We start from the raw sequence: 12,723 nt of genomic DNA, 5'->3' as shown, positions 1-12,723 counted from the left end.
ATGTGTACTAATATGAGCTTTTTACTTCAAACTGCATTCCCTGAACATTAAGGAAGTGGAGGCTATTGCCATGTGCTTTTTGTCATTCATATATCTTAGTGAAATATATAGTTGGGTATTTTGCTCATTTTTAAATTGTGGTGTCTCTCTTTTTCCCCTCCTTCCCTCTCTCTTTTTTCCAGAATCAAAGTTTGAACTCAGAGTCTTGAGCTTACTAACAGTTTGCTTGATTGGCTGGTGCTCTATCACTTGAGCTAAACCTCTAGCCTAGCTTTTTTATGTGTCTGTTTGTCATGAGACTTGAACTCTGGGCTTTGGTGCTGTCCCTCAGCTTTTCAGCTCAAGGCTAGAGCTCTACCACTCCTGCCACAGTGCCACTTCCAGTTTTCTTTTTTTTTATTATTTATTTTTTATTTATTTATTTTTTAAATTTTTTTTTTTTGGTCCGGTTGTGGGGCCTGAACTCTGGGCCTGGAGCTGTCCCTCAGCTCTTCAGCTCAAGGCTAGCGCTCTACCACTTGAACCACAGCGCCACTTCCGGCTTTTTTCTTTTTGCTTATGTGGTGCTGAGGAATCGAACCCAGGGCCTCAGGCATGCAAGGCAAGCCCTCTACCACTGAGCCACCTCCCCAGCCCATTTCCAGTTTTCTGAGTGGTTTATTGGAGATAAGAGTCTCATGGACTTTCCTGCTTGGGCTGGCTTTGAACCGTGATCCTCAGATCTCAGCCTCCTGCGTAGCTAGGATTCCAGGCATGAGCCACTGGTGCCTAGCCCAGCCTAGCTTTTTGCTGGTTATTTTGGAGGGGAATTTCACGGACTTTCTCTACTGGGCTGCCCTCAAATTTTACTCTTTAGTCTCAGCTACCTGAATAGCTTGGGTTACAAGTATGAGCCACCAGGGGCTGGCTAAGATTTTTTTTTTTTTTTTTTTTGGTTATGGGACTTGAATTCTGGGCCTGGGCGCTGTCCCTCAGCTCTTCAGCTGAAGGCGAGCGCTCTACCGCTTGAGCCACAGCGCCACTTCTGGTTTTCTAGTGGTTTATTGGAGATAAGAGTCTCACAGACTTTTCTGCCTGGGTTGGCTTTGAACTGCGATTCTCAGATCTCAGCCTCCTGAATAGTAGGATTACAGGTGTGAGCCAGCAGTGCCCGGCGTTGGTTTTTGTTTTATGCCAGCCTGGGTGCTGCCCCTGAGCTTTTTGCACAAGGCTAGTCCTCTACCACTTTGATTGTGGTACTGGAAACTCCACTTCTGGTTTTCTAGTGGTTAATTGGAGATAAGAGTCTCACAGACTTCCCTGCCTGTGCTGGCTTTGAACTGCTATCCTCAGATCTCAGCCTACTGAGTATCTAGGATTACAGGTGTGAGCCCCCAGCACCCAGCCAGAATTTTTAATTTTTGAGACAGATTCTTACAATGTAACTGAGGCTGGTCTCAAATTCATGGTATTTCTGTCTTTGCCTTCTGAGTGCTAGAATCGAAGGTGTGCAGCACACTGCCTGGTTGCACTCTGTCCCATTGGTCTGTCCTCAATCCTTCACCACAACCAGAATGTCTTGATGGTGGCAGCTTTAACATAAATCATTCCCATAGGAGAGAAAACATTCAATAATCATATCTGATAACTTATCCAAAACTGGGGGCTGAGCGCAGCTCAGTGGTGGAATACATGCTTAACACAAGTGAGGTCTTGGGTTCAGTCCGTAGCACCAAAAAGAAGGAGAACACGAATTAAAGCCCTAGGAGAAGCCACAGCACGCCCACCACAAAGGCTAAAATGAAAGATCAGGAGACCTACCCTAGCAGATGTTTTGCAGTTTGTAGGGCCAGGAAAATGCAAATGTTCCTAGAAGAAACGTGAGCTAGTCAGCTACTGTGGAAGATAGTCTGATGTTATCTGATAATGTTCTTTTTTTTTTTTTTCTTTTTTGCTAGTCCTGGGGCTTGAACTCAGGGCCTGGGCTCTGTCCCTGAGCCTCTCTGTGCTCAAGGCTAGTGCTCTACCTCTTGAGCCACACCACCACTTCTGGCTTTTCTGTTTATGTACTGAGGAATTGAACCCAGGGCTTCATGCATGCAAGGTGAGCATTCTATCACTGAGCCACATTCCCAGCCCGATGTTCTTTTCTAATTACAATAATTCTTCCTCTTCTTCCTCCTCCTCCTCCTCCTTCTCTTTTTCTTCTCCTTCTCTTCCTTCTCCTCTTCCTCCTCCTCCTCCTCCTCCTTCTTCTTTGTTTGTTAACTGGTTTATTGAATTAAGACATCAAATATTAATTAAACTTGGCTAATACTGAAGGTATAAGTATATTTATACAAATATATAAACGTATAATTATATAAACATCAGCATGTATATATTACTATACATTTGCACAGAGTTTTATAAGTTCATAACTGCTATGTCATTTGGGAAACAAACACCAAAAGAAAAAATAAACACAAAATATTTTTTCTTCCTAATTTGCTTTATTGTTGTTTTAGAGGTGACATGCAATGGCCTGACATGCGTCAGGTAGTGAGTATGTTTCCTTTCACGTAGTGTCCTATATTCCCTCAGAAGCTTTTTTGAAAATTTTTGTTATTTTTAAGTAGTTGTACCAAGGTGTTGCCATTCAACAAAATAGTTTATAAATACAGCGTTTCTTGGTCAATGTCACCCTCTCAACAAGATAGTGAACCTTGAAAACACAATAATAGTTAAAAAAAAAAAAAGAACTGTAGGGGCTGGGAAGGTGGCTCAGTGGTAGAGCGCTTGCCTTGCATGCCTGAGGCCCTGGGTTCGATTCCTCAGCACCACATAAACAAAAAGAAAAAAGCCAGAAGTGGTGCTGTGGCTCAAGTGATAGAGCGCTAGCCTTGAGCTGAAGAGCTGAGGGACAGCACCCAGGCCCAGAGTTCAGGCCCCACGACTGGACCCAAAAAAAAAAAAAAAGAATTGTACTCATTACCTGATTCATGTAACTGTAACCCCTCTGTATATCAATTCTACAATAGCAACAAAAATAAATAAAATCCACAGTGATAAAGGGGGATAAAAGTTAAATACAAAGGCTATATGTTATATGACTTCATATGCGTGACCTATCCCGAAGAGCATGGCTATAGTTGTCAAGGCTGGAGGCTGGAGATAGGGAAGAGGGGAAGTAAGTACTGAGCAAGGGGATTTCCTTTCAGGGGATGGAAATGACCTGGGACTAGACTGGGGCAGTGGTTGTACAATACTGTTACTTACATTATTCATTTATTTATTTGTGATGGTCCTGAGGCTTGATCTCAGCGCCTGGGTGCTGTATGTTAGCTTTGTGCTCAAAGCTGACGCTCTACCGCTTGAGTCACAGCTCTACTTCTGGCTGCTATGGTGGTCAATTGGAGATAAGAGCTTCAGGGACTTTCCTGCCTGAGCTGGCTTTGAACCACGTTTTTTGTTTTTGTTGGTCATAGGGTCTGAACTCTGGGCCTGGGCGCTGTCCCTCTGCTCTTCAGCTCAAGGCTAACACTCTACCACTTGAGCCACAGTGCCACTTCCGGGTTTTTCTGCTTATGTGGTGCTGAGGCCCTGAACCCAGGGCCTCAGGCATGAGAAGGAAGTACTCTACCACTGAGCCACCTTCCTAGCCCCCTGGCTTTGAACCTTGATCCTCAGATCTCAGCCTCTGAGAAGCTGGGATAACAGGTATGAACCACTGGTACCTGGCCTGCTTATTTTTAGTATGAAAATGCTGTTGGGCACTTTTTCCAGCTTTAGGCAAAAAAAGCCAAACAAGAATGTGAGGATCTGAGTTCAAGTCCCAGTATTGGCTCACACACCTGCGCGCGTGCCCACACAGGTTAAAATGTGTGCCTATAAGCCAAGATGAAAAAGACAGCTTTGTTTCACTGTCCTGTGCACTTGGCAATAGTTTACACTGGACCATTTGTGTGGCGTGAGTCCAATACCTATGAGGGGTTCCTAATTTCTGAACACAGCATCAAGCCTCTCCATGCTGCACCCGTGGCTCTTCTGTGAAGGAGGGTTTGTTTTATTGCCATTGGATTTGTAAAGATAAGGAAATGGAGGTCCAAGGAGATTATGAACTATGTCCATGATCTATCTTCCTCCTTCCCTCCCTCCTGCCTTTCCTTCCTTTCTTCCTTCCTTTTTCTTCTTTCCTTCTTTTTTCTCTTTCCCTCCCTCCTTTCCTTCCTTCCTCTATTCCTTCCTTCCTCTCTTCCTTCCTTCCTTTCTCTTTTTTTTGGGTCCGGTCGTGGGGCCTAAACTCTGGGCCTGGGCGCTGTCCCTCAGCTCTTCAGCTCAAGGCTAGCGCTCTACCACTTGAGCCACAGCGCCACTTCTGGCTTTTTTTTCTTTTTCTTTTTGCTTATGTGGTGCTGGTGAATTGAACGCAGGGCCTCATGCATGCAAGGCAAGCACTCTACCACTGAGCCTCCTTCCCAGCCCCATCTTATTCCTTTCTTTCTTTCTCTTTCTTATTCCTTCCCTCCTTACTTCTCTTTCTTCTTTTCTGTCAGTCATGGTGCTTGAACATAGAGCTTGCACACTGTCTCTGAGTTTTTTGCACAAGGTTAGTGTTATACCGCTTGAGCCATAGCTCTACTTCTGGCTTTTTGATAATTAGAGATAAGAATTTCACAGACTTTCCTGCCTGGGCTGGTTTTGATCCACAGTCTTCAGATCTCAGCCTCCCGACTAGCTAGGATTATAGATATGAGCTACCAGTGTCCGTGTGTGTGTGTGTTGAAAAATTTGAAATCAGGGCCTTGGTGCTAGCCTGAGCTTCTTTGCTCAAGGTTAGTGCCCTACCACTTGAGCCATAGTTCCACATCTAGCTTTTTGTTGGGTAATTGGAAAAAAGAGTCTCATGGACTTTCTTTGCATGCTGGCTCCAAACTTCAATCCTCAGGTCTCAGCCACCTGAGTACCTAGGACTATAGGCATGAGCCACTGGCTTCTGGCTTGTGTCCACAAGGAATTAGCCTGATGGTTTGGTGGTGTGGGCTAGATGCCATCTGGGCTTGGACCAGGCTTGGTATCTCTGACAGAAGGATCTTGAGTCTGTGCAGGTCTCTGGGCAAAATTCCAAGCTCCAGGCCCATTTTGAGCCCATGGGTGAGGAACTGTGGGAACTCTAAGCTTTTTTTTTTTTTTTTTCAGAGATTAGGACTTAACTCAGGGCCTTGCGCTCACCAGGCAGGTGCTCTTCTGTTGAGTTAAATCCCCAGCCCCAACTTTTTTTAAAAAACCAGTCCTGGGACTTGAACTCAGGGTCTGGGCTCTGTCCCTGAGCTTCTTTGGCTCAAGGCTAGCACTCTACCACTTGAGCCACAGCTTCACTTCCAGCTTTTTCTGTGTATGTGGTACTGAGGAATCAAACCCAGGGCTTCATGCATGCTGGGCAAGCACTCTACTACCAAGCCATATTTCCAGCCCAAACGCTAACTTTATTTATTATTATTATTATTTTTTTTGCCGGTCATGGGGCCTGAACTGTGGGCCTGGGCGCTGTCCCTCAGCTCTTCAGCTCAAGGCTAGTGCTCTACCACTGGAGCCACAGCACCACTTCCAGCCTTTTCTGTTTATGTGGTGCTGAGGAATCTAACCCAGGGCCTCAATGCTTGCAAGGCAAGCACTCTACCGCTGAACCACCTTCCCAGCCCCCAAACGCTAACTTTTAAAGTACCAGCCTCACTGCTTTAACCTTTGTGAGAAATGTTAACCTTAGGCCACATGTTGGCAGGAGGAAGAATCATCTGTTGCCATTACAGCTCAAGGTATGGAGAATTAGATTATTCTCCTTCTCTCTGGAGGGACAGACCTCTGGAGGGAAGCCAGTCCTAGATAGGGTCTGTGCACCCCACCCAGTCCTCTGGTCCTCCAAGTGACAGGACTGATAAGGCCCAGCGCCCAAGCAGTTTCTGACCCACCCAAGGGATTGCTAGGCAGGAGGGAAGCATGTTTCCGAAAATCCAGTTTCTTAAAAACATCATTTAATAAACCAAGTTATTTTCATTTGAAATCAGGATTTAGGGGTGTGGGGTGTTAGGAGTCTGAGGATGTTCCTGCCGGGTGTAGCAGTTAGTTGATAGTCTTCTGCTACGACTCTGTCCAGGAGACACGGTGAGAGCCTAGGAAGAGCCTAGAGCTAGCACTGCACTTTGAGTCTAAATTCTGCTACTGGTGGGGAAACAGGTGCACAGTGCAGCCTGCAGACCCTCAGACCAGGGTGTGACCATGAGCAGCCAGAGATGTGGACAGGGTTGGGTCTGAGGTGGTGGCACTGAGGGTGGCTCTGGGAGTCTCCAAGGCAGGTACTGAGCCCCACGGATCTCTGAGCATGAGAGCTAACCATCTTCCCATGCTTTGCACCAATTCTAATGCTTATTTCTATTACATAGTCAGAGCCAGGCACCGGTGGCTCACACATACAACCCTAGCCACTCAGGGGGCTGGTATCTGAGGATTGAGGTTCAAAGCCAGCCTGGTCAGAAAAGTCTGTGAGACTCTTATTTTCAATTAATCAGCAAAATACCAGAAAAGGAACTTTGGCTTATGTGGTAGAGCATCTTAAGGGATAGTGCCCAGGCTCTGAGTTTAAGCCCCAGTACCAGCACACACACCCTCATACACACAGACACACACACCACACTCATGCACCTCCACACACTCACACCCCACAGTCAGAAAAGTGAACTGTGAGCCCTCCCGGGAGAGTCACTGGCAGGTGTCAGGCCTGTAAGGTGTCAGGGCAGCCCGGAGGCTGCTCTTTAGCTGGGGTACCCTCAGAACGCCCTGGTGGCAAGGGGAGTCAGACAAGCGGAGCTTGAGTCACACTTTGTCCTCATGTCTGGGCATTACAGACCCCATGCCTCTGCAGGAAGGCCTCCCCACATGACTGCCCATTCTCCAGGGACTGATTTCCTCCCAACCTCTCCTCCTCTTTCTGCACCCCAGTTCCTTTCCTTTTTTGTTGGTCGTGGGGCTCAAACTCTGAGCCTGGGCGCTGTCCCTCAGCTTTTCAGCTCAAGGCAAGTGCATGAGTCTCACAGACTTTTCCTGCCTGGGCTGGCTTTGAACTGTGATCCTCAGATCTCAGCCTCCTGAGTAGCTAGGGTTACTTGCATGAGCCACTGGCGCCCTGCTCTCTCTCTCTTTTTGCCAGTCATGGGGCCTGAACTCTGGGCCTGGGCGCTGTCCCTCAGCTCTTCAGCTCAAGGCGAGCGCTCTACCACTTGAGCCACAGCGCCACTTCTGGCATTTTCTGCTTATGTGGTGCTGAGGAATTGAACCCAGGGCCTCATGCATGCGAGGCAAGCACTCTACCACTGAGCCACCTTCCCAGCCCTCTTTCTCTTCCTTCCTTCCTCTCTCTCTCTTTCTTTCCCTCCCTTCCTTAATTTCTTTCGCTTTCTTTTCTTTCTCTTCCTTCCTTTCCTTCTTTCTCTCTCCTCTCTCTCCTTCCTTTCCCTCTCTCCTCGCTTTCTCACTTCCTTGCGTTGTTTCTTTTCTGCCAGTCCGGGGCTTGTATGCAGGGCCTGGACACTCGACCCAGCCCTTGGCCCTCTCACTTCTGTTGCGTGGACACTGCTGGGAAGTGTGGGAGAACGCACATACCTGCATGTAAGACAGGGATAAAGACTGGCAAAATCTGCGACAGACGGAAGGACTGTGTCCCCACTAGACAACGAGCCAGGAGAGCAATTCTGACACTGGCAAGCGAGCAATGTAACCGTTTCTACACGAGCACCCCATAGACAACACTGATTTCTTCTTGGAGTTTCTGGACATTAACACGGGGGGCGCGGCTCAACAGTAGAGGGCTGTCTAGCACGCAGGGGCCTGGGACTCGAACCCCGGGCCCTCCAAACTGATTCCGTTATGTGCAGCTCAGCCTGTGCGCTGCGCTGCTCTGATCCGCCCTCCAGGTGTGTGTCTACTTGGGCTTGAGCTCTGGGCCCGGGCGCGGGCGCTCCACCCCGGAGCCACGGCGCCCTTCCCGCATTGTCTGCGGAGGTGGCGCTGAGACTCGAACCCAGGGCCGGGCGCCTGCGCGGGGCGCTGTGCCCCTGCCGCCTTCCCGCCCCTCCCGTTCTCCAGTCAGGCGCTGGGCGCCCGCACGCTGGCGAGCAGCTCCGCGGCAGCCGCGGCGGATCGGGCACCGCCCGCGCGGTTTTACTGCACGCAGGCGGTGGTGTGTTCGCTGCCTGGGCTGAACGCGGGACGCTGAGCGAGCGCGGACCGGACCGCGAGCGACGCCGGCCGGCGCCGCACCTGCGCACACGGCCCGGGCGCGAGCGACGCCGGCCGGCGCCGCGCCTGCGCACACGGCCCGGGCGCGAGCGACGCCGGCCGGCGCCGCGCCTGCGCACACGGCCCGGGCGCGAGCGACGCCGGCGCCCGGCACCTCGCCTGCGTGCGCTGCCCCGCCGCGCGCCCGCGCCGCTTCCGGGCCGCAAGGCGAAGGTCTCGCGAGCGTGGCGGGAGCGCGTGGGTTCGGGGACTGAGGGCCGCTCGCCGGGCCTCGCCGCGGGCGCCGCCCGGGCCCCCGCCCGCCCGCGGCATGGGGGACAACACCAGTCCCATCAGCGTGATCCTGGTGAGCTCGGGCAGCCGGGGCAACAAGCTGCTGTTCCGGTACCCGTTCCAGAGGAGCCCGGAGCACCCGGCGTCCCGCACCAGTAAGTGGGGCCGCGGGCCGACCGACGGGCCGACCGACGGGCCGACCGACGGGCCGACCGACGCCCCGCCACGCCCCGCCCCGCCCCGCCCCGCCCCGCCACAGGCCTGGACAGCCGAGACGCTTAGAAACCCGCCCCCCCCCCAGCGCGGCCCCCCCCAGCGCGGCCCCCCCCAGCGCGGCCCCTCCCCCCGAGCGCGGACCCCCCCCCCAGCGCGGACCCCCCCCCCAGCGCGGCCCCCCCCCCCAGCGCGGACCCCCCAGCGCGGCCCCCCCCCCCAGCGCGGCCCCCCCCAGCGCGGACCCCCCCGAGCGCGGACCCCCCAGCGCGGCCCCCCCCCAGCGCGGACCCCCCCCCCAGCGCGGACCCCCCAGCGCGGCCCCCCCCCCAGCGCGGACCCCTACCCCCGAGCGCGGCCCCCCCCCCAGCGCGGCCCCCCCCCAGCGCGGACCCCCCCCCAGCGCGGCCCCCCCCCAGCGCGGCCCCCCCCCAGCGCGGACCCCCCCCAGCGCGGCCCCTCCCCCCCCAGCGCGGACCCCTACCCCCGAGCGCGGACCCCCCAGCGCGGCCCCCCCCCAGCGCGGCCCTCCCCCCCCCGAGCGCAGCCCCCCCCCCAGCGCGGCCCCCCCCCCAGCGCGGCCCCCCCCCCCGAGCGCGGCCCCCCCCAGCGCGGCCCCCCCCCAGCGCGGCCCTCCTCCCCCCGAGCGCGGCCCCCTCCCCCCCCAGCGCGGCCCTCCCCCCCCCGAGCGCGGCCCTCCCCCCGAGCGCGGCCCTCCCCCCGAGCGCGGCCCCCTCCCCCCCGAGTGCGGCCCTCCCCCCGAGCGCGGCCCCCTCCCCCCCGAGCGCGGCCCCCTCCCCCCCGAGCGCGGCCCCCTCCCCCCCGAGTGCGGCCCCCCTCCCCCCGAGTGCGGACCCCCCCCCCGAGCGCGGCCCTCCCCCCCCCCCCCGAGCGCGGCCCCCTCCCCCCCGAGCGCGGCCCCCTCCCCCCAGTGTGTGAGTGTGAGTGTGTGTGTGTTTTAATACATATGAAGTAGTTGTCCTTCTGGTAGGGTTTATTTAATTCAACTGATGTTTTACATTCTTGCATGTTTATTCCTTTTTAGTGAATGAGTAATATTCCATGGTGTGACTAGACAGTGCTTTGAAAGCATCGGTTTGAATAGTTTCACAATGCTCCTGTGTTAGAGACCCTCTTTCTTAGCCCTTCTCCCCTTTCTGCCCTTCCTCAGATAAGCCCCGTAGCAGATACGCTGTTAACAACACAGGTGACCATGCTGATGACCAGGATGGTGACTCCCGGTAAGCACTCTGTCACTATGGGCTGGGTCTGGTTCTGCTAAGTCTGGGCAGAATCACTGTCCTAGGGACTAAACTGTTTGTCCCCTGAGAATTCGGGTGTCCCTTTTCTTCATTCATTGGGTATTTCCACCCCCTCCCTGTGCCTCTCCCTTGCTCTGGATTTGAGGGTTACTCAGAAAGCGCTCTTGTGCAAGGAGTTTCCCAGGAAGGCCAGTAGTACCTACTTCCTGAAGTTGGTTTTCAGAGACTTAATGATGAAATGACCTAAAGGATGTTTTCAAGATAATTAGTTCAGTATTTAATATAATGAAGAAGGAAAACCATGGGGTGCTTCTCTTTAGAGTTTATTTTATTAATGGGCCTGGGAAGGTAGCTCAGTGGTAGAGCGCTTGCCTTGCATGTATGAGGCCCTGGGTTCTGCTACTTCTGAATCCCGAGTCAGTGGATGGTAGAGAGTTTGTTTAGATCGGGTGTGAGCTACTGGTACTGAACCAGTGGCTAGCAGAAGTGTTTGCTGGACTTAACTACCACACTGCGGGTTCCTCACACACATGACAGGCCAAGGGGGAAGTGTGGCTTTTGTAGAAAGCCTGTGGTGCTTCCATCTAAGACTCCGAGAGCGAGCATGCTTTGAGGAAGGAGACCTAGGAACTGCCCATGGGTCCTGAAAGCTCTAGAAAGTCTTCAACAAAATTAATGTTGGAAGATTTGACCATACCCTGACTGTACAAGAGACACAGCAGCCCATTCTGACCAGTCTGGTTTGTTTGTGGGTCCAGGTGCCCTACGATGATTGGAGGATCTTGTCAGGTCTGGAGTAAGGCTGGGAAGCAGCATGAGCCTTCCGGGCCTGGAACACCGAGGCCCTCCACCGGCGTGAGGCCCACTTGGGAAAGTCCACAGCTGCTTCTCTTGCATTTTATCCATGTATCAGTTGACATCATCGGGGTTCTTGCTTCTGACTGCCTCCCTCTTAATTTACTTTTTGTCAGTTGTGGGGCTTGAACTCAGGGCCTGGGTGCTGAGCCTGTCTGTGCTCAAGGCAAACGCTCTACCACTTGAGCCACAGTGCCACTTCCAGTTTTTGAATGGTTAAACGAGGTAAGAGTCTCACAGTGACTTTTCATCCAGAGCTGGCTTTGAACTGCAATCCTCAGATCTCAGCCTCCTGAGTAGCTAGGATTACAGGTGTGAGCCACTGGTACCTGGCTGCCTCCCTTCTTAAAGCCCTATTTAGTACTTGGATATGACCCAATGACCTTCTTCCTAGATTTTTTTTTAACCCTAGTTTATCTTGTGTGTGTGTGTGTGAGAGAGAGACAGAGAGACAGAGACAGACAGAGAGAGAGGGAGGAGAGAGGATGTCAGAGTTTCTGAGGCGTGAACTCAACTCATAGCCTGGGTGCTGTCCCTGAGCTTTTGTGCTCAAGGCTAGTTAAAGGCAGGTAACTAGGATTACAGGACGGGAGTCACTGGTGCCCAGCTTACTGTTTGCAATATTTGAGTGGTGCTACAGCTGCTGTTGAAGTTGATCTTCCTGAGATTGATTATTCATTATGATGAAATTAGTCCCCCCTCCCTCCAGTGGACGGCCTCCAGGAGAGAAGCATACTCTAGGAAAGAAGCAGCACACTGAATATCTGTGTCTCGCTGTCCTTTTCAGGATTGTGGACTAAGTAGATCTCCTTGTCTGGGGCAGAGTATGGCCCTAGGGACACTGGAGCCACTTTCCCCTAGACATGATGCCCTCCTGACCTGGGAATTAGAAATGCTTTCTTTGGTGGATTGGTGAACACAGGTCTTTTCCTTCCAGGCCCAAGTCAGTAACAGTTGGGGGGAGTACACCGAGGTGTCCAGAGCAGAGGCCCCAGTCCTTGGGCTCTTGAGATAAGAGGCAGCCCCACACCCAGTGCTCTGCTCCTGCAGTAGGCTCCCTTATCTGGGTCCCCCAGGCTAGGAGGCCAGGCTTACCAATGGGCAGGCTCACACAGAAGCACCTTGGAAGAGCTGAAGGCCTCCCCATATCCGAGTGGTTCCCACTTCCTCACTGCAGCCGGTTCTGTGCATCCCTCCAGTCCTGCAACAGGGCATGCGTTAAATCTGGAAAGCTTTAAGGGTTTGGGATAAGGGAAAGGCTGGGCAGCTGTGCCCTGAGAAAGGCCTTTCTTTAGCAGTCCACACCCATCACTGAGCACTGTAGGACAGGGCAGAGGTCCTGGAGGTTGAGCCAGAGGTTTAGTCCAGCAGCCTGAGTGTTGTCTGCGAGAGGCTCCTCCCCTGAGGTCAGTACCACATTCAGCTGACCCACCTGTCATGCAAGAGATGGCAGCACGTGCCTCCAGCCTGTGCGTCTCCTGCCTTTTACCTGTAATTCTGGTGATTTTACACCCATAACTTGGGGCTTGCTGCAAGAGAGCGATTGATTTTGAGACCTGCCTGCCCATCAGCACTGGGGCAGAGCAGTGCCACCGAGACCCTCCCATTTAGGGGTGTTGGGTGCTAGCATATGTGGTTAGTTTATTGTCATCCTCTGTTTTAATTTTCAGGTTTTCAGATGTTATTCTAGCAACCATTTTGGCAACCAAGTCTGAAATGTGTGGCCAAAAGTTTGAACTGAAGATCGATAATGTGCGGTTTGTGGGGCACCCAACACTATTGCAGCATGCTTTGGGGCAGGTAGGGCCCTTGGGCAGCTGGGATTGCCTGGCCAGGGAGGGCCTGGCCCTGTCTGGCTCTGGGGGCTTCA

General features: G+C 53.1%; 1 protein-coding gene across 1 annotated transcript in view; it reads left to right on the top strand.

Moving 5' to 3' along the window:
* The first annotated feature begins 8,511 nt into the window (after window positions 1-8,511).
* The window catches only part of Nprl3 (NPR3 like, GATOR1 complex subunit), a 32,005-nt gene continuing 27,793 nt past the window's right edge, over window positions 8,512-12,723 (top strand). Inside the window, exons 1-3 of the mRNA XM_042668667.1 lie at window positions 8,512-8,678; window positions 9,908-9,977; window positions 12,524-12,653. Coding sequence (XP_042524601.1) covers window positions 8,561-8,678; window positions 9,908-9,977; window positions 12,524-12,653 — 318 coding nt within the window. The 5' untranslated portion in view covers window positions 8,512-8,560. The remainder of the gene's footprint in view (window positions 8,679-9,907; window positions 9,978-12,523; window positions 12,654-12,723) is intronic.

Source organism: Dipodomys spectabilis, unplaced genomic scaffold (genome assembly GCF_019054845.1).
Source record: "Dipodomys spectabilis isolate Male_0828 unplaced genomic scaffold, ASM1905484v1 ptg000461l, whole genome shotgun sequence".
NCBI lineage: Eukaryota > Metazoa > Chordata > Mammalia > Rodentia > Heteromyidae > Dipodomys > Dipodomys spectabilis.
This window is presented reverse-complemented; position numbering and strand designations above follow the sequence as displayed.